Source organism: Hyalella azteca, unplaced genomic scaffold (assembly GCF_000764305.2).
Source record: "Hyalella azteca isolate HAZT.00-mixed unplaced genomic scaffold, Hazt_2.0.2 contig9432, whole genome shotgun sequence".
NCBI classification, from domain to species: Eukaryota; Metazoa; Arthropoda; class Malacostraca; order Amphipoda; family Hyalellidae; genus Hyalella; species Hyalella azteca.
The window spans coordinates 1-22,025 of NW_025939504.1; the positions used below are offsets into that span (position 1 = coordinate 1).

The following is a 22,025-nucleotide window of genomic DNA, read 5'->3' on the forward strand; positions in this document are numbered from 1 at the left end:
CTCCTTTCATTCAATTAACCAGTGCATTTTCATTACACATTCTAAATTAATTCAATCCTTACATCCAATTCACTAGCATATTTTCATTACACATTTCAAATTAAAACAACCATTTCATTGGTACTTTTATTAAGTTGTGTGTTTATTTACTGTCCCATATTTTAATTCATTTTGCCAGTTAGTTAGAAGCAGATAACAGGTTTATCTCACCTGCGGCGCGAGACATTTTAGACCCGGCAACAATGTACAAGATGTGTATCAACCCTATACATACACTTGTATATTTATTTCATCTTACAATTTTTCTCTGCTGGTTCAAATGGAACCGCTTGGCATTAATGGGTTAACACCCGAAGCACAGAAAAACACTTCCTATTTTCTTCATTTATTTGCAAATTCCATGACTTTCCATAACCTGAAATGAAATCAAATGACTTTCCATGCCTGGAAAATGAAAAATCAAATTCCGTGACTGTCCAGGTTTTCCATGACCAGTATGCACCCTGATCATACATTTACTAGCTTCAAAAATCCCTGAACAAAATGTAAAAAAATTATATTTTGTTAAAGTACTTCTGCTAAGGTGTGTATTAAAAAATATTTGCTGTATTAAAAAATATTTGCTGTATTAAAAAATATTTGCCGTATTAAAAAAGTTTTGCTTGTAAAAACTTGTACACAGGTGTTGGCTTTAAAAATTTATTGACAGAATTTGCATACCACAATCCAAAAAAAAAAATGCTGGCCATTTCTGCAACACAGGGTATGATGGGATACCCCCTGGGGGTAATACTGGAGACCTCTAAAAACGCATTTACTGTATAACCTTGGTTAGCAAAGCCTCCAGTCAACAAAAAATCAGTTAATGACAAAGAATTTTCATTAAATTTACCTCTACCAGCAGAAATATTGCACTTAACAAAAAATTAATGCATCATTGGTCATAACAAAATTGTGCATGGAATGGCATAGACAGAATTGTGCATTGGGCAACATAGAATGAAAAGTAATTAACCTAAAATATGATTAATTTCTCCAAAAAATATGATGTCACTAAAATATTCTTTTCTGTTTCAAATATATTTTTACAATCTTTTTGTTATATTAAATTAATTCACTTGACCCAATTAAAATGGTGCAAAATTACAACCCCAGTCCCGTAAGCTTAAGGAGGAAATGCTACCGTCAACCGGGGCTACTCGGGACGGTTTTGAGCGTTTTTTGTTAATAACTTCTTAGGATGAAACATTTCATAAACAAGTTTAGGCTCATAAACAAGTTTAGCTCTTTGCGAGGGCTATTGAATGGCATCTTCAAAAAAATTCCATATGCTATTCCTAAGGTGCCAGAAGCAAAAAAAGAGTGTCCCGAGTAGCCCCGTCCGTCGAACACTGGGAATAAAACTTCATTTTAAAATATTTGAAGCATGCAGAGCGTACTCATCCATTACTAACAGTACTCTGAAGACCTCCTCTTTCATTGTAGTCAATGTAGAGGTAGAATAAGTGACATTTTCTGTGACTTTTACTAGTTTTTCCTTCATTGATATGATATAACCATAATCATTAATTACCATCAACTGGGGTGACTTCGGCTGTGTTTTTGATTCATGCTGGGGTCCTAAACGTGGGTCGCAAACGCCGGGGTCATAAACGCCGGGGTCATAAACGCCGGGGTCATAAACGCCAGGGTTGTAAACCAGGTCATAAACGCCTGAGTGACTTTGGCCACTGTTTATGACCGTTTATTACCCCACTTTGGCCATCATTATACTACATAGATAGGAAAAATGTTGTTGTTTAGGCCACTATATTTAGTTTAGCAATATTCCAATTAGTTTCGCTACTATGACTGTTTTACGACGTGTCAGAGGTGCGTCCCGAGTTTCCCTGCCAGTCCCGAGTTGCCCTGGTTGACGGTACTATATGGCTGCTGATATGAAGCTTGCAGTGGACAATGTCATTGTCAATGGCATGGAAATTTTTTTCGGATGGGGTTTAAAAGTATTAGGAATAGAATATAGAAAGGTTTTGTTAATGAAAAATCGATATGGTAATATCATCAATAAATGAAAACCCAGTACAAATCACAGAAAACATCATTTACTCTACATCTACATCATCTATAAATTAAGAGAAGGACTTCAGAGTACTGTTAGTAATAGAGGAGTACACTCTGCATGCTTCAAACATTTTAAAATTAAGTTTTAGTGCAAGTTTACCAGATTACCCTGTTATCAGGGGTAAGTAATTTGGGGCGCTTTTTTTGCTTCTGGCACCTTATGAATAGTGTACAGAATTTTTTTAAGATGCCATGCAATAGCCCTTGCAAAAACATTTAAAATAAGCTCAAACATGTTTATGAAAGGTTTCATGGTTTCACAAAAAAATCATCTCTTATTACCCAGTTGACAGTACTGAGAAGCATATCTGTGAATGCATATATGTAAAAAAATAATTTGTCTCAATGGTTTACTAAAAATTCACAAATCACCAATCAAATGGCTTGGTTTTAGTAAATAAAACGTATAACATAAGTAACTTGATGTAAATATGCATTTATTGCTAATTTTAGAGGCTAGATACAAGATATCCATTCTTGACAGCATTTGAGCATTAAAAATTGTATTTGAGCATTAAAAATTGTATTTGAGCATCTTTGTGGGTTAAATTAAGCACCAGAAATTTAAATTTACATTTTTAATGGATTCATGTCATGAGCCATGAATACCTCCTAAGGCTCCTGCTCTTGGCTCCTGCCTCTATGGCTATGCCACGTAGTATGCTAGTAGTCCTAGTACCTACTCTATCTATTATCTATATGTAATTTCTATTACCAGGCAACTGAGGAAATACCTAGTCAGGCATGAGAGGATCAGAGGAAGTTATCACAAATTTAACTTATTGATTTTAATGAGCAAATGCACAGTTGTTATAGCAATATTTAACAATAAAAATTCAAAATTATGTATTTTTAGCACATTTTTTCATCCATGAAAAAAAGGCACTATTGTGCTCATCATGTTCATCTGTCAGACTCTATCCGTGATCCGTCCACAGTCCACACTGACCACACAGTCCATGACTTCACGTTTTTGTAGACAAGAAAATGCATTATCTGTCACTCACTGCAGTGAGTACTGAGTAGTGAGTAGTGAGTACTGAGTTATATTTTTTAATAATAAGCATCAAGCAAACTTATCAAGGAATACCTATTCCAAGTCCAGAATGGCCTACACATTTTAGGTACCTAGGCTACACAATATTTCTAAAAAATACTTTGAAAAACCATTCTTCTTCACTTTTTCATAAGTTGCATTTTGCTAAAAATTTGTTATTAGCCTATATAAACAAAGGTGCTTTCATTTAATTTCCATAAAAACTTGATTAATTTAAAATATTTTCATTTTCTAACAAGTAATAATATCTGCCCACTTCTATAAACCATAATCCATAGCAATCATGTGCAAAATTTCAAGAAGCCCAAAATTACAGTAATTTTAGTAATACAGCATTACAGCCACCAATCTAAATGAATTGTGGCAAGGTTTGCATTTGTTGTTTCTTTTTGTTATTTATGATCATGGTAGCAAACATTAGATTGGATATTGGAGGACCCGACCTCCAAACCCATTAATAATGCATAATGCGCAGGCTTTTAGCACCATTTCAGTTCTATGGCAATTCCTATTACATATTCAGTTGATAGCAAAAATAAAATTTCAATATTACATATATTAATTAGTTATCAAATTATTAAGCTTGGCCAATTCGAAGTAGGTAAACTCTTGTTGCGACCGATTTCCGATCTTCAACTCCGACACACTGCGAAGACTTAAAGTTGTTACCTAATCGAGTGGTTCAAATGTATACAGATCATGACATAAACGCAATGCTAACTATATGTGAAATATCATAACACTTAATGGTGACATGACTTGAACAATCATATATAAGACAATGAAATCTAACACTTTAATCTAGATTATTCAGAAGATTTTTACCTATGAACTCATGGTCTCTGTACCAAGCCCAGCAACAACAACATAGCATTTTACTATCTACTCTTCAACTTAATGCATCGTTTTCTGAAAAAGAAAACTGAACTTTGAAGTGTAACTATAGAAAATTGTTAAAATTATTTCCGACCAATTCCATATTGGCACATAATTCTCTATCTTTTTTTTATCGCAACTCAATAAGACTCTATATCATATCGAATGACAATCAATTTTCGACTTTCAACTATCTACATATTTGGTTGACGATTTTATTTCTAATGTTTTTTTTATGTGACATCAATTTGGAATGATGTGAGCAGAAAAGAAATGGAATATAATTCATCTTTTCTGACATAATATAATTTACTAAGAAAAATTTTTTAGAGCATTTTGTGTTAACATAATTATATGTGTCCCTTTAAACTTGGAACGGCCTAAGCGATAACAATAGCAGGTTCACCTGTAATTCCAAACAAAAAAATTCTATTAGAAATTTTCCATCGCGGATATGCACAAACATTCAATTCTTTAATAAATTCGAATCACAGATGTGAAGTTTTAAAGTATCGATGTGATGTTATTGTTTTCACACATCCGGGGAGGTGGGAGTGTCGTTGAGAAATGTGGAGATAAGGTCATATCTTCAGATAAGGACTAATGCCGGATCAGGAATCTTTTCACCGTAAGAATAGCGTTAGACTTTACATCACAATCGCCGAATAGGCTCTTGGTGCTTTTGACTCACAGAAACTAGCTCCTAATCTCGTTCATGAGTTAGTACACTGTGGGAATAGAGTGAAGTGATGTGTGTCATGTTTTCGGAACAATATGCAGTTCAAAAACTGGCGTAATGAAACGTCTCGTCATAAGCCAATGGACTGCATCATCCGAGACGATTGGTCCATTTGACGCTGATCTGCAGAGCAAAAGCATACTTTTTATATTGAAGTTTACAGTTCATTCATTCATTGCTACTTCAGTTTTAGAACGGTGGAACTATTTGATTACGCGGGCACCGCGATCAGTGTATATCAAAACATCTGTTCCCGCAATTTTAAAGCTGAATTCTTAAAGGTGCTGTTTACTGAGTAAAAGTTGCGTGGACTTCGTTCAACAGATCCCATTTTCGTTGCGTCTTAATTTATTCACCCATATACAGTGCCAGAAATGGTTATACGACCACCCAGTTTTCTCCAAATATTTTTTCTTGCACAAAAAATATGGGATTCTAATTATACGAGGTTAAACTACGTTTAAAAACGTTTCCGAGGATATGCGAAAAATTAATTTCTCAAAATATATGAGAAGAAATTATGAAAATTAGAAAAACCTAGGTGGAAATGGTTATAAGACTAAGATATTTTTTCTCCATTTTGGTATCTTTCTGTAATATTTTCACTTTAAAAAGTACAGCAATATAAATAATATCTTGATTTTCGTCATTTAATGCCTTGCTGGTGTACTTCTGGTGTAGTTCAGTGTCCTCACTTATATTTTTTGAAGTAAAAATATGCCCAAAGGGACAAGACTCACTGAGGCCGAGAAGGCGCAGATTTTCGGCTTTGTGAAATGCAGTAGAAGCCAACGGGACATCGAAATGGGAATAAAACGCTCAAAACCCATTGCACAATCATTTTTTTTTGCTAATCCGGGCGGCTACGGGTGAAAAAAGCACACTGGACCAACCCCAAAATTAACCGACAGGGATCTTAGAAGACTGTTTTCTGAGGCTTCTTAAACTTGCGCTACCTCTACTTCTATAAGATTGGTCACTGGAGTTGATGTGACAGCACGACGCATGCGTTAGACATTGCATGACTCGAAGAAATTAAAATACATGAAGAGGAAAAATGCCCCTGTGCTCCAACATAAGCATATTATCAACCGACAAAAATTTGCTGAAAAAAAATTTCCTTATTGGTAAGGGATGGCACAAGATTATCTTCAGTGATGTAAAAAGTCCAATCTTTATGGTCCCTGCCGTGGCAAGCGCTTAGTCCTGACCTCAACTCCATTGAAAACTTATGGGACATCATGGCGAGGGATGTTTACCAAAATGAGCGCCAGTTTCAATCTGTGAGTGACCTGAGCACGGCTATCCTTCGTTCTCGGGATAAAATTTCTCAAAAGACACTGGATTACATGTATATGGTAAATAGCGTGGGGAGAAGATGCATTGAGATAGTTATGGCGAAAGGAGGTGAGATTGCCTATTAAAATGAGTGTATGTGATCCACAAACAGAAAAACATATTTTGGTCTTATAACCATATCTACCTAGGTTTTTATAATTTTCATCATTTCTACCCATATATTTTGAGAAAATTATTTTTTTCGCATAGCGTTGGAACCGTTTTTAAACGTAGTTTAACCTCGTGTAATTAGAATCCCATATTTTTTTGTGCAAGAAAAAATATTTGGAGAAAACTGGATGGTCGTATAGCCATTTCCGGCACTGTACTTATTCAAGTTTTTTTGGAACCTCCCTAGCGCGTTTGGTTAGCCCGAGCAGAGCGACAAGTTATTCTGAATAACCAAGAATTGCTGACCAGTGATGAAACATAGAACAATTAACCCATAATCTCATTAATAAAATCCGCGATCATAACTGGGATATAATCATAATATATATAAAAACAACTTATTCGCAATGGGGGACGATCGAGGAGGATTCATAAGAGTCAGCACAATAGAACAACATGAGCAACAAATGACAAACGAGGTGAGTCCTGATTAAAAATTGCGGTCGAAAATATATTAAAGTATATAAAATTCCAAAAATGTATTGGTGACTAAGAAAAAATATAACTTAATACTCACTGCAGTGAATGACAGATAGCGCATTTTCTCGTCGACGAAAACGTGAAGTCACAGACAGACGGACGGACATGACGAGCACAATAGCACATTTTTTCCATAAATGAAAAAATTCGCTAAAAATGACAGGTTTTGGTCAGAATTTAAATGGTATTAAGGTTTATTTGCCTGATATTCACAAACGGATGTAAGGTCTGCGGTAGAGCGAGCTCGTTCCACGGTGCCTTTGAAGGCCTCTTCAAAAACAACGACAACCTATGTTGAGATAAGAATAGTGAGTCACATGCGTCGCAACATCTAAAGTGTTTTTCTAACGACCAGGTTTTACACATATTTTATCTCCGTAATTGTAAAATGATTCATTTAAATGATTGAAAAATTTTCCGTTTCCTAGGAGCACGTTTTGCAACTGGGATCGAGAACTTGAATTTTTACGGGTCGATAAGGCGAATTTTTAAATATATAACAGCAATCAATTAAACTAGTCCCAAGGGATTATAAAACCAAACCTAATGCTGTAATCATAAACGAAACTCGTTCAATACTTTTATCATAAACGGAATGTAGATGGTGACGGAACCATAATAAATGCAATTTCCAATAACAACACAAATGTAATGAACCTATCTCTTATTCTTGCTTGATAGTTAACTATTTAATCCCATTTCAATTGACTTCACTTATGATTTTTCTTTAAAAATATCTTTCTCTTATGTCTTATGATTGACTTATTTCTATGATTTTTAAATTTTACATTCCCAATTAAAAAATTGATTTTTCAATTCCACATCCCAATTAAGAAATTAATTTTACATCCCAATTTATTTCTTTTTCTTAAGGAATGGGAAGAAGAATGGGATCGTCTCGCAGGTTACTATGGGGCAGAGCACGTCACGCTCGAGCAGATGCTCGACAACCTGCTTCGTGTGTCTCAGGACCAGCACGTCTCGGACGAGGTCATCTACCAGGCGCTGCTGGAGGCTGACAGCAACAAAGATGGACTCATCAGCAAGCAGGAGTTCTTCAACATCGTATGTATTCTTCATTCACTTACGTTTCCAAATTTCTAAATAATATAACATAACATAGTACATAGCGATGTCGGCGCTGAAGTGTAGGCCTGATGTGGCCTGTCGCCGATTCTTGAACTTTTTGTGCCATGTTCACAGAAGATCTCAAATCGTGTCATTTGACCGGATCTTTTCATGACTAGCGATAGTTTGAAATATCAACTAGACTTCACCCAGGTTCGATATGGTGCTAGGCATTTCAAATAGGAACATAGATTTTCCAGCTTTATCTAGTCTGTTATATAATATAGTCTGCTCCAGCGTAAGTAACAGCATCTTGCGAGAAGGTGATTTTCCTTTTAAATGCGATTTTCCTTTAAAGTGACTCATAGGTTAGGACGTTGTAAGCAAGCATGAGTTTTTGACTACGATGAACATTGAATTAGTTATCGGACCGTAATTAATTACACTTCGGAGTTCAACAAGAAAGAACAATAGAAGATGGGATAAATAACGGGCAAATAAATTAACCCGAAACGACCGAGCTTATTAAGATTTAAACTCTATTTAATTATGGGCAGGCAAATAATGATGATGTTGAATCTTCTTCGTTGGTAAGTATGAGCTTTCGGTATTATAACTGATATCAAACTCTGTAACGAAGGAAGGAAAATTTTTCTCAATTTCATATTTTCCAAACAATTTTTTTTTAATTTAATCTTGATAAAGGTTCTGCGTGCGAGATAGAGATGTATAGCAAATAAAAATTTTTGTAGTAAAATTGATAAAATGTCTGATCACACTGAGCTTGGCAGTAACTTGCATGAGAAATATTTAAATTTGTTGGACTTTAGTTGATCAATATTTAAGTTTACTGGCTATTATTATTATTATTATTATTATTATTATTATTATTACTATTATTATTATTATTATTATTATTATTATTATCATTATTATTATTATTATGATTATTATTATTATTCTAAGAAGCATTTATCGTGGCGACTGGTTCAAACAAACTTCGAGGGCACGTCACACATAAGAGTAATAGCAAGCGAAAAATGAATAGACACAAGAAAGGATTGGAACGGATAAAATGACTAAGCACTAGATTCAAAGACTCTAAGAAATAGTTCCGTCTTTATTAGAATGGAATTAGTTAGCTATAGCTATAATCAGTACCACATGCGGTGGCTCAACAACAGGAAAGCTGCTGAAGGTCTTACTTGGCTAGAAACAACGTCGTCAATGTCGCGTACAGTGTCGTTCGTATTCATGAATGTGAATTATTCAGGACGTCAAAGATTATTTTCTATAAAGAGCGGACATATAATATTACATTTAAATTACACATCACAATTTATCGTAAATTGAGCCAAGCATTTCATACTAACAACGTAGATTCTGTTAGCAAAAAAAAAAAAACAATGTTTTTGTTGTCTGACCAAATGGAAAGAATGATTCTATGGAAAATTAATATGTTTAATAAGCGGGTACTTTTACATCATAAAAATAATGAGGCAGGAGCCATGTGGGGCCAAAATATTTCAAGTTTTTCGTCGCCTCGTCAGTTTTTGTGAGGCTTTTGAGAAGAGGTTTCCATCAGAGAAGAAACCCAAGCTACATAATTAAATCACGAAAACAAGACGCTGTACCATGCTTGTTCGAAATTTTATGAACGCTACTCGCGATACAAGCCTGAAGTTCCAGGCCATCTAGTGCAACTTCTTGAAAGTTTTAAATTAATACACCAACTTCCGTGAACTTCATTCATGCATTGTTTTTTTAACGGATGGAATTCGCTATCGTAAAAAATATTAAATCACGTGGAGAAAAATTTTAAAATCAACTCAACGTTAAAAAGATAATGCAATGAAATTTAGGCTGAAGCTGTTGGCAAATATACATTCTGGAAGCTGCTTCTTTACTACGTACACCAGAGCCGTAAAACGAAATTTGATCAAAAATAATTGATGGAATTTAGTCAAAAAAGACGGCTTGAGGATTATTGCACTTGTTATTGGATAAACATAATTGCGATGCGTAGGAATTGTAGCAAGATGACTGATTGCATGAATTCGAAAACTAGCGAACAAATTAAAGCAAAAAGTTATACAAAAATTTCACCATACATCCAAAGTAAATTTTTCGGAGTACAGCTCTACCGTCAGTTAGTAAATCTAAGAATAGAAGTTCAATTAACTAACTCAACTTAATTTTACCGAATACATCCAACTTAAATTGACATATGATAGACAAGGCGACGGGAAATAATGACATGCATGCAGAAAAACTCGTATTTACTCGTAAATATACTGAAAAATATAAGTTAATATTTTTTTAAAATATAAGCCCAGTTTGAATACCGCATTTATTTCTTCCTTTTATCATATAACAAAATAGCTCTGCCTATTTGTGATCATTTCCCGTTGCAATCTTTTTTATTTTTTCATATAATTTTAAAATGTTTAGTTGTGCTAATTGATCGAACTTGTATTCCAAAATTTTCAAACTGACGACGGAGGTGAACTCCAAAACGTTCTCAAAAAATATGACTCAGTACTCACTGCAGTGAGTGACAGAGAGCGCATTTTCTCGTCTGTCCGTCTGCGAAGTCACGGACGGACGGACAGACGGACAGACGGACGGACGGACGGACAGACATGACGAGCACAATAGCGCCTTTTTTCATAAATGAGAGAATGCGCTAAAAATACATGGTGAATTTGTGGGTAAGTTCCAAGTATTTCCGCCCACAGATCGAGGCATGAGACGAACTTTAGGTTTCCTCGTATGTCTCAAGTTCGTATTAAATGGACTGGTTCAAGCGAGATTTTAAACACTGTTATTGGCAACTGTAGTCAAGCTGAATATTTCATGTATAAATAATGAATGGAAAATAAAACTCGTAATAATACTCTTGGCAACGTACAGACCTTTCAAGAAGTAAATCTGATAAATAATCGTTGTTTAATACATGAATAAAGAAATGATAATACAATATAACAAATACAAAAAGCATTTAGATAATGAGAAGGAACTTATTAGAGCTTAAACTAACCTGCTGTGGGGATCAGCCAAAAGATAATGACTAACGAGTAACATGTCAAAGCGACGTTAACTTCTTTAACGGTGTTGCCAAGGTAGATGGAAAGATATAACTTTATTGAGAATTTAAACTCGTCCTTTTGTACTACAATTTTGTGCAGTATTTTCTTTGCCTCGAATTCTTTGCATGCTTTGAATAGAGCATTTTGTTAGACGAACGCGAAGAAGCTTTATCGAGTGGTTGCAGTGTCTTGGCAATTTGTTATTTTTATTTTTAATAAAGTACGTTGGCCCCTCTGCTGAAGAGTTTAATGATAGACTCTTTGCTCTCAAATTAATTTTTTCAGGAAGGAAATGTTTTATTTTCCTCTATTATAAATCACGACTCATTAGAACATGAACGATCGTGTAATGTGTCATAAACGAAGTTTTTGGTTATTTAATTTTATTATTCTCATTAAATATTCTTACAGAGTACCTTATCTTATCGTTTTTTTTTTTTGAAAACTTTTGTTTAGTTACGCGTTGTGCAACTAATTCGAGAGAGAGAACAGTTCACGAGAAGAATGTGAACAGTTCACTAAGAAGTTCTGATGCTGGAAGCAAAATGAAACAACCCTCATTCTAATAAATTAAATATGATTTCATTCATTTTCAGTTTCAAAACATTCATTTCTATGCAATATTAAATGCAATCTACTTTATGGTCGGTCTTCCCTCGTTCCAGTTCATAATCTCGCTTACCTCTTGGCGTTTGTTGTTCATAAAAAATGCTAATTGGATCGGTTGAAAACACGATCGCATGAAATGAAGTAGAAAAATCATTTAAATTTTTGGATTTTTGGACACTGTGGCTCTTAATGAAGTCATACAAGATCGGGATTTTTAGCCTCGGTTAAGTCTGAGAGGTCAACTATGTAATGAGGTTTCATATTATATAATAGAAAATAATTTTTGCGCATTATTTTCATGATCGTGTTCCTCGGTTTAATCAGCATTAATTGGTATAGCTTGTAACGAGCTTAACCCAAGTTTGGGATCTTGTGAAAGGAATTCAGGAGCTCAGATGGACGTGAGCCTTCCAGTCTTCAGATCAGTTAAGTTGCAAGTAGTGTTGCTGATGTAAGTCGTCTGATCGCCTAAAAGTATCCCTTCCTGAGCTTCCATGCCAAAATCAAACTTAGGAAAATCAAACAAAATCATTGTTAGTTCGGGTACACGGTCTGTACCTGAGATGCACCCGAAGTTTTCAATTCAAAACTTTAAAGCGATCACAGATGATGGAACATTTAAATTAAATTTATCAAATAATATTTCATTACAAGATCAATATTCATCAACGAGAAACTCATACCACTTTCACCACCTTTGCTTCATCTCTTATCAATTTATCATCATTATTATAAGCCTTGCTTCAGTTCCAATAAAGTCTTCATAGACGTAAGACATAAACTCGGAATTTAACCCAATTTTCCATCTAAATGAAGTTCAATTAATTTCACAATTATTAACTAGCTTTAATACAGCTGTAGTTTTTATTTAAATATTTGCAATATGCATGGGTAAGTTCTTGCTTAAAATGCAAATAACGGCATAGACCAGGAACGTTTGAACGGGAACTCATTAAAAACGTCTTTGCGAACGCTCGCTTTGATACCTCTCCCCTCACTTCCAACAAAAGTTTTTGCACTTTTATTTAGGATATTTGGCCTACTTTCTTGGCCTAGAAACTCGACCAGAATTATGAGCACTAGAAATCTTGGGGCTGCGTTTGCCTAGACTTCAAAAATTGTTTTTTTGGCCGAGTTCACTAATTTAAAAATATGTCGAAAAAAGTACAAATTATGTATCTCAGTGCAGGTCGTTTCGCCTTATAATTGAAGACTATCTACCTGCACATGCAATCATCGTTGACTAACTTAATTATCATGAAAAAAATTTATAATTGACTTTTTAATATAATTAAAAAGTACGTGAAACATAGTATGAGACCCTGCACTTATATTCTCGAACATGGAGAAAAAAATTTTAAACACCCGAGTCTCGTGTCGGCATGTGAAGATGAGCCCGCTACCTCAATGTACATTGTACAAACATTGTACATTGTATAAACATTGTACATTGTACAAGCATTGTACATTGTACAAACATTGTACATTGTATAAACATTGTACATTGTACAAGCATTGTACATTGTATAAACATTGTACATTGTATAAACATTGTACATTGTACAAACATTGTACAGTACAATGTACGCTGCACCTGCTAAAAGAAGACCATTAATGGCTTACACTGAGAAAACTGAATGGGCGACGTTGTACAAATAGTGATGCACTTCTAGCAGCACGTAGCACAGATACGGCTTTTTGCCAGGTCTTAATCATCTGTCTGAGTGTAAGGTTTCCACTTTAACAAGAAACTTCCGGTCAGAGTGGACATTTATTTTTACGCTCTAAATGTGATAGTGCGACTAAACATCAGAGGAATGTGAAAACAGAGCTTTCTAGCTCATAATATGTTCAGTACGAATGATTAAACCTTAGTGGATGTAAAAAAACTCACAATTTGTTGCCTTAGTGAAAAAATTTTTTTCAATTCTTTCTCCGTGTTGAGCAGAAAAATTCGTTCCGCAAAATATGATTGCAGTGCCGCACATGTGATACCTCGGTGCTGGAGAATCGACGAATATTGCACCACTCAAATCCCGAAAATTTAGAACGGAACTGAAGTTCTGATACCAATAAGTAAATATAGAGTTTAAAGAGTTTGTTTGGAGTCGCTCAAAAATTATTTGACCTATTTTCATTGAAAAAATAACGAATATTTTTCAATTTTATTTCTATGGAAACATGAAGATTAATGCAGATTCTGTGCGCTGCGTTGCTCACTAACCTGAATCTCAAAATGACTATACGAAGAATCCGTCGAGTTCTTATATTCATTTTTACCTTATAGCGCCTAGATTTACGACTTAATTGCAATATATTGAAACTAATGCCATCTTTCATATATTCCACTGCTAGGGCTAAAGTCCGCGGGGTTCAAAACAAACATTTAACTAACTATTCACCTTCATATATGGCTACGTATTACACAGCCATAGATCGAGCTTATTGGTTGTACGAGCTGATAGCATCTTGGTAAGAATGGATCACAGTATCGTCACAAGAGTGAACCTTTAACAGGGTGCTAGTGCCACATATTAAAGACGCAATGAAATGGTAAAAAATCTAGACTGAAGGCTCCAAAACAATCTAGATAGAAGGCATCTAAACAATCTATAATGGAAGCTCTAAAACAATCTAGACAGAAAGCTTCTATACAACCTGGACTGGACGCTCCTAAGTAATCTAGACAAAAGCTCCAAAACAATCCAGACAGTATAAGTTCCAAACAATCTAGACTGAACGCTCCAAAACAATCTAGACTGCACGCTCCAAAACAATGTAGACTAAACGCTCTAAAACTGTCTAGAAAGAAGGCGTATGAACGCGGATTAGAATACCATAATGTTTATTTCAATTTTTCTTTATTCCCCAAAACGTTTTCCATAAAGATATCGTGAATTTTGTGAAACATTCTTTACTTTCAAATATCTGGTAAATATATGATTCAAGTAATCGAGTGATCTAAGTAACGCTATATCCTAATAAGTGTAGTGAGCTTCAACTTGTGTTAGAGTTCATTAATTGGTTCTTTGATCAATTAATTGAAGCTCATATATTAGGTATAGTGGATGTAATTGTTGCTCGATCGTTATGCAATTCATACATTTCCCTATTCATTTTTTGTTTGTGATTAAATTATTATTAGCTTCTAAAATAGGCCTGCCATTTAATGTCACGAGCCGCGCACCGCGGCCCTGTAGTCCAGGCTCAGTAGACCAACTGGGTGGAACGTTGCATAATTAGTACCAAACCATAATTATGGTCACATTATAATTATAATGGCAGCATTATAATTATAATAGTGGTTAAAGACGCAGAGTAAGTAAAGACGCACTTGGCCGTTAGATATTTCCTCGATTCTTAGTATCGCAGAACATTCACAGCTTGTTGCAGTCTCGAACACCCAACTCGCTGCTACAATTTTGCTATAATTAACCACCCTGCATCTTCGCTGATTCTGACCAGAAATGTCGCAGGGAGCTGGAATCGAACCCACACCTCTCTGCTCCAATCATGATACACTGAACTGTAACCACTGGACCACGCTGCTAACCAAGCAAAGAGAGTAATTATTCAAAGTACAACGTATCAGAAACTACCTCTACAATATCGCGTATTATTTGGACCAGAGAAGCACTACGCCCCCCAGCGGTGTACTGCGGCGGTTGGTGCGTCAGGCAGCGTGGTGCGTAGTGCCGGCCTCGGAGCGCGACCTGCAGCAGCGCAAGCTCGTCGAGCGATGCTCCTTCTGGCCGCCTCCTGTCTTCATCCTCGTCATGTCCCTAGCGCAGGTGGGTTCTGTCCTCATGGTCGGCATGTCGGTGCTCCTTCTGGCCGCCTCCTGTCTTCATCCTCGTCATGTCCCTAGCGCAGGTGTGTTCTGTCCTCATGGTCGGCATGTCGGTGGTCCTTCTGGCCACCTCCTGTCTTCATCCTCGTCATGTCCCTAGCGCAGGTGGGTTCAGCACTAGTTGGTCATGTTGTTGAAATAGTGACACACTTTCTGTGAAAAAAAATATACAGGTGGTCATATTGTTCGAATGGAGACGCACTTTCCGCATGTAGCACTGATACGCCCTTATGCCATGGATGAAGTGGGTCAGGATGATACATAGAGGGCAAAAAGGGAATCGCTGTTTGGACAAAGTCCCGCACATTTCTCTGAGTGAGTTTTTCGTGGTTACCATGTCGGTAAATTTGTTCAGAGAGTAGAACAGATAAGTAATAATGATAATGAAAACATAAAGACTATGCCTTTTTAATATTTGCTTCTATGGCAATGCCTTTCTATGTATTTACAGAAGAATTCTGCATTGACATAGATGATGACGTAAAAATAAATTAAGAATCTTTACTTTACGCATTAATTTAATGTCATGTTACACTGCATCGTTGCCACACGTCGGTGTGTCGGAGCAAAGCAGCAACGTAGTCTTACTGAAGTATTTCTTTCTGAAAATATTTCTTACTATCAATATTTAATTTCAATTTATTAATTGAAGAAAAGTATAGAGTTGTCTTCACACAGCCCCAGGTCACCACCATCATGCCTCCTACTCCCCCAGGTCACCACCATCATGCCCCTACTCCCCCAGGTCACCACCATCATGCCCCTACTCCCCCAGGTCACCACCATCANTACATTCCGGGTGAGTTTGGGGTCCTTTTAATACATGTTCATACATTCCGGGTTAGTTTGTTTCCGTTTCATACATGTTCATACATTTCGGGTGAGTTTGGGTCCGTTTCATAAATGTTCATACATTCCGGGTGAGTTTGTATCCGTTCATAAATGTTCATACATTCCGGGTTAGTTTGTATCCGTTTCATAAATGTTCATACATTCCGGGTGAGTTTGTATCCGTTTCATAAATGTTCATACATTCCGGGTTAGTTTGTATCCGTTTCATAAATGTTCATACATTCCGGGTGAGTTTGGGTCCGTTTCATAAATGTTCATACATTCCGGGTGAGCCGGTTCATGTCTCATACATGTGTCATTCCGGATGTGTCTGATATCTGTCTATACATGTTTATGCAACACAGACGAGCTTGTTTAAATTCTCAATCATTTTCATTAAACCCACATCAGTTCATGTTCACGCAGGCCCATACTTTCAACTCTAAATATATTAACTAAAATTTTGAAAGAAAGATAATTACAAGAAAATTCATCATGTTTTCTTTGACGAAGCTTTAACCAGACCATTTCCATCATCAGTTAAAAAACTCATGATGCAAGTGAATCTATGCAAGCAAAGATTTTACATGTATATATGAAACGATTTCATGATCTTAAATCTCAAACCAAATCAGATAATTTCGCAATCATTTCGGACTTGTAGAGGAAAATCTCTAGTCAACAACGCTATAAGAGTTCTTATCTGCTCGAAAGTTTTATTTGGAAAATTTTTACTTTTAATTTCCTCTTTCATTGGTATATTTAGACTTTAACCTATTTTGCATTAATATAATCTATTTTGCATCGTAATTTTTTTAAATACGAGCACGTGGAATTTTATAGGCATTCTCATTGTATTTAAATTCTTGTATTTTTCCTTTGAAGCAATAAAATGATCCTAATTTATAAACTTTTATTCCCACAAATTCCGAGAAATTCTGGATATATTGCAGCAATTTGCGTTAAATTTGCTTCGAGCCTCAGGCCTCAACTCGATATTTTTATTGCGAGGAATATTTAATTTTCAGAATCTCCAACGATTGATGATATTACATGCTGGTTATTTTCATTTAATTCAAGCCTTCGTGGTAACCAAGGTAATACATCAGAGTATTTGAACTGCCATTAATTTTGCAATTTAGTACATCCCCTCACCCCTCCTGCCCTCAGCTGGCTACACCTGGTCTCTAACCTGGTGACGCAGCTCATGTTCAGCACATTCCTTCATCGCATTCATTCATCACATTCCTCCCGTCAGCTGGCTGCACCTGGTCTCTAACCTGGTGACACAGCTCATGTTCATCACATTCCTTCATCACATTCCTTCATCACATTCCTTCATCACATTCCTTCATCACATTCCTCCCGTCAGCTGGCTGCACCTGGTCTCTAACCTGGTGACACAGCTCATGTTCATCACATTCCTCCCGTCAGCTGGCTGCACCTGGTCTCTAACCTGGTGACACAGCTCATGTTCGGGCTGGTGCTGGAGTTTGTGCATGGACCGGTCCGGCTGTGCGGGCTGTACCTCGCGGGCGTGGTGTGTGGTGCGCTCGCCACGTCCGTTGCTACGCCGCGTTTCTTCCTGGCCGGCGCGTCGGGGGGCGTGTACGCCGTACAATACGCACACGTCGCCAACCTCATCATCGTAAGCATATATTTACCGTCTTCAGTTCATGATGATATTAGTTAGCAAATGTATCAAATCCACTTGAATATGAAGAGAATCATATGTATTAATATATGTATGAAAGAGAAGAGAATATAAGTATATTAGATTAGTATTAAAAGTACAGTACGCACACGTCGCCAACCTCATCATCGTAAGCATTTTTAGCGCATTTTCTCATTTATGGAAAAAATGCACTATTGTGCTCGCCATGTCCGTCCGTCTGTCTGTCTGTCCGTCCGTCCGTGACCTCAAGTTTTCGTCGACGAGAAAATGCACTGCAGTGAGTACTGAGTTATATTTTTTTACAGTTCTGGTGCATGATGATATTAGTTAGCAAATGTATCAAATCCGCTGCAATATGAAAAGAATCATTTATATGAATATTTGAAGGAATATAAGAATATTAGATTTGTATTAACGGTTTCGAGAATTATTTTGCTAAATATTCGTGTACAAGAAGGTTTTATTCATCCTAATAACTAACTTTCCCAGTGACGGCTCCAACGTTAATACTTGCAGTAACGATTCCTGATATTATATACTTTAGATGCCAGTGCAATCCTTGCCTATAAATCACTTATATCATAAGTCTGCTTAAATTGTAATTTCATAAAGAAATGCCGGGTAAATTTTCTTCTTTTCAATGATAGAATTTTTATTTAATATCTGATGAATTTACTCGGCGTCTTCTATGCTTCTAACTAATTAAGCCAAATCCCATAAATTACCTTAAAAGCCACTCAAAAGAATTTATCTATCGTGTCTGGATCTAAAGTAAGTTTAGAAAAATAACTATGTATACTATAACCAATATTTTAGTTCATTTCAGAACATATTTTTGGAAGTGACATACATGAAGGTGCCTAATTTCAAATAGTTTCATAAATGATTATTGTGCATTCGCTAATAAACTTCAGTTGCACACAGTACCTACGCAGAAGAACCGGATCGATTTTAAACTTGAAATGTATCAGGATCTAGTGCAATGCAAGATTATCTAGGCATAGAAGATGCACTAGAAATTTTAATACACTTCAGAAAAGTTTCGGTAGATTAAGTTCACTTTCTTGTTGAAATGCTTTTATAAACGTTATCAGCATTTTTACGAGCTTTATTTCATTATAATTTTCAACAGGCACTGGATAATGAAATGCGTGCTCAATAAATTGAATCAGATATAAGAGTATCATGAATGTAATTTAGTTTGTCATTACAGGCTGGCATGGCTTAATATTTTTTACGTTTGTATGCACGGCAGATAATAGAATTATCATTATTCATCATTATTAGTTTATTAGTTCATAATTATTTGTTTATCAGTTTATCTTATCATTATTACTTTATTATTTCATCATTATTACTTTATTACTTCATCATTATTACTTTATTAATTCATCATTATTAGTTTATTAGTTTATCATTATTACTTTATTAATTCATCATTATTACTTTATTAGTTTATCATTATTACTTTATTATTTCATTATTACTACTTTATTACTTTGTCATTATAAGTTTATTACTTCATAATTATTACTTTGTAAGTTTATCATTATTACGTTATTAATTCATAATTATTAGTTTATTAGTTCATCATTACCGGCTGTCATGGCTCACTTTTACAATAGTTTACGTTTGTACGGCAGAACTGGGACGAGCTTCACTACCCCGTGCCCCAGGCCGTGGTCATCTCAGTGATCTCTGTGGTCGACATCGGCTACTCCATCTACGATACCTTCTACGTGGCGTCTGCTTCTCACGTGAGACGCCATTTTTCATTTATAATTACATCAAAGAAAATCCATGGAAATATTGTCTTACCACTCACGGAATTTTCATACGTGAAAATAATTTCACGGCTGAATTTTTTTTTGACAATAGGTAGAAGTTATTGATTGTTTACTTGGTAACTTCCGAAACTAGGAATATTTCCTTGGTTTTGATTATATCTTTGAGGCGTTAAAAGGATGATGCCATTTACTGTTTAGGTTTATCTCATAGGGATCTCAATGCCTAATGTTGATACAATTTGTGTTCAATTAACTTCTTTCTGATCGCAGGAGCAACTATAGATGCTTTCCTAATTTATCTTAATAAAAATCTATGCCATGTTTTAGAAATGATTAAAATTCGTACATATATTCGTACTTATTTTCTCTAAAATTGTTATATCGAATGAAAAAAAATTCTTTCATGATTAAGATCCTCGCTACTGAGAAATTAAATTTGCTCGCAAGTAAAGCATCAGGCTTACATATTCACTTGAGGCTTCATAGGCCCCGCTAGTTTTAAATGCGAACTTCCAGCGCCTTCTTCATGCGCTAAGGAAACAATATTTCTTGTCTCGGCAGACTGGGCACGTCGCTCACATAGGAGGCGCTGTAGCAGGCTTACTGCTCGGCATCTGTTTGCTCAAGAACATCAAACAAATAGACTGGGAACGCTACTGCAAGCTAGGTGCTGCTATCCTGCTGTCACTGCTGGTGCTGGTGACAGTGCTGGTGAACTGTCTCGCCACTTCCTACTACCCTGAGAACGACTACCGTAGCCACGCAGACGTGCGGCAAAGCTGGATGGCTGCCAACCATCTCAACCAATTCTACTTGGGTCCTTAGCATACGAAGTCGATCTAGTGTTGTAGTGTAGAGTTTTTGTCACTTTATAATTACTAATAAGGCCCCTAGAACAATGCTAAGATCTTTTAATCATCAACCATTTTCGCATGCAGTTAGGCTGACTGTTCGAGTAAATGAATATTATGAGAGCCCGAAACTCGGTGAACTCTGCAAACTGTAAATTTCCTCTTGAATCTTTGTTACCCTGCAGTATGTCTCACCTGCTTACATGGAACTCCGGTAACTAATTAGGCCCTCAATTAGTTTCGATTTATACGGAAAATATTACATACTTTTTTCTGACATCCTTCCTCCCAGCACTTGCCATCTGAACATACGGACGAGTTAATATTCGAATTCTGAGTTTGTTTCGGTATCTGGCGCTTTAAGTCATTCTTAACTTAACTCTTACTGTAAAAATTCAAATCTCTAAAACAATAATTTTGATTCAGTGTCCTGAAATTCCTTTATGTTAACACAAATTTGATGTGAATAACAGCCATTTGTCATATAGAATGGGTATATTTGCCACGATCAGACACGCATAGAGCTTTGCTTCAATCTTCATATCTCAACAAGATATTCATTAGTGGCAATGGCAGGTTTTAGTTCAATGTCATCCGGCCTGAGGAAACCCCCACTGCGCGTCGACAATCTCAGGGCGTCCGCTACACGCCGCACGAAATACCCAAAAGAATGTCAAATCACAAGCAAAACAAAAGCTTTTGTTTTTGTTTAGCTATTATTTAGGACGATGAACGACACTGCCAGCCCTCGGCCCCCTGTACCAGCCCTCAGCGCCATGCACCAGCCCTCGATCAGCGCCCTGCACCAGCCCTCAGCGCCCTGCACCAGTCCTCAGCGCCCTGCACCAGCCCTCAGCGCTCTGCACCAGCCCTCAGCGCCCTGCACCAGCCCTCAGCGCCCTGCACCAGCCCTCAGCGCTCTGCACCAGCCCTCAGCGCTCTGCACCAGACCTCAGCGCCCTGCACCAGCCCTCAGCGCCCAAACCTTGAGTTCTAACGCGCGCTTTAATCTGGAGCAGAACGTCTTCCGGTGGCAATTAGAGAACACAGATGACAGGAGTTGCTGAGCTGGAAATTGGCTTCTCAAGACTGTGATCCAATCTCTGTGCTCCAGCTGAACATGATTGATCAATTGTATTTCCCTTCCAAACGCACGCAAATCAGCATTTTGGATTTATGATATGTTTTTTGTGTAATCATGTTCAGAAGTGCGTTCTGGAAGCTCGTATAATTTTTGTAGGAAGGTTTTCAATTTGAATGTTGGTTTGTTTTTTTTTCCTTTCTATGTGTAGCGTATTCCTTTTACTGGTGACGCCGTCTATTTTGATAAGTTGGTTTTGACTCGCACCTTGCTGATTGGTCATTAATTTGAGACAAATTTGTTACTATTATTAATTTTTTTTAAATTGCCAATTACAGTTTTTAATTTTTTCAAATTTTAACCAGTCTTAGGGCTCGCAAGTTAATTGCATTCTTGTATATA

The 22,025-nt window shown here is 36.4% G+C and overlaps 1 protein-coding gene across 1 annotated transcript; it reads left to right on the plus strand.

Annotated features, from left to right (window-relative positions):
- Nucleotides 1-6,500: 6,500 nt before the first annotated feature.
- LOC108675207 (rhomboid-related protein 1) lies at nucleotides 6,501-21,955 on the plus strand. Its single transcript, XM_047882020.1, has 7 exons — nucleotides 6,501-6,721; nucleotides 7,656-7,847; nucleotides 15,178-15,421; nucleotides 16,077-16,197; nucleotides 17,664-17,877; nucleotides 19,548-19,661; nucleotides 20,253-21,955. Exons 1-7 carry the CDS (start codon nucleotides 6,650-6,652, stop codon nucleotides 20,514-20,516), a joined length of 1,221 nt encoding a protein of 406 aa, XP_047737976.1. The 5' UTR covers nucleotides 6,501-6,649; the 3' UTR covers nucleotides 20,517-21,955.
- The last annotated feature ends 70 nt before the right edge of the window (nucleotides 21,956-22,025 follow it).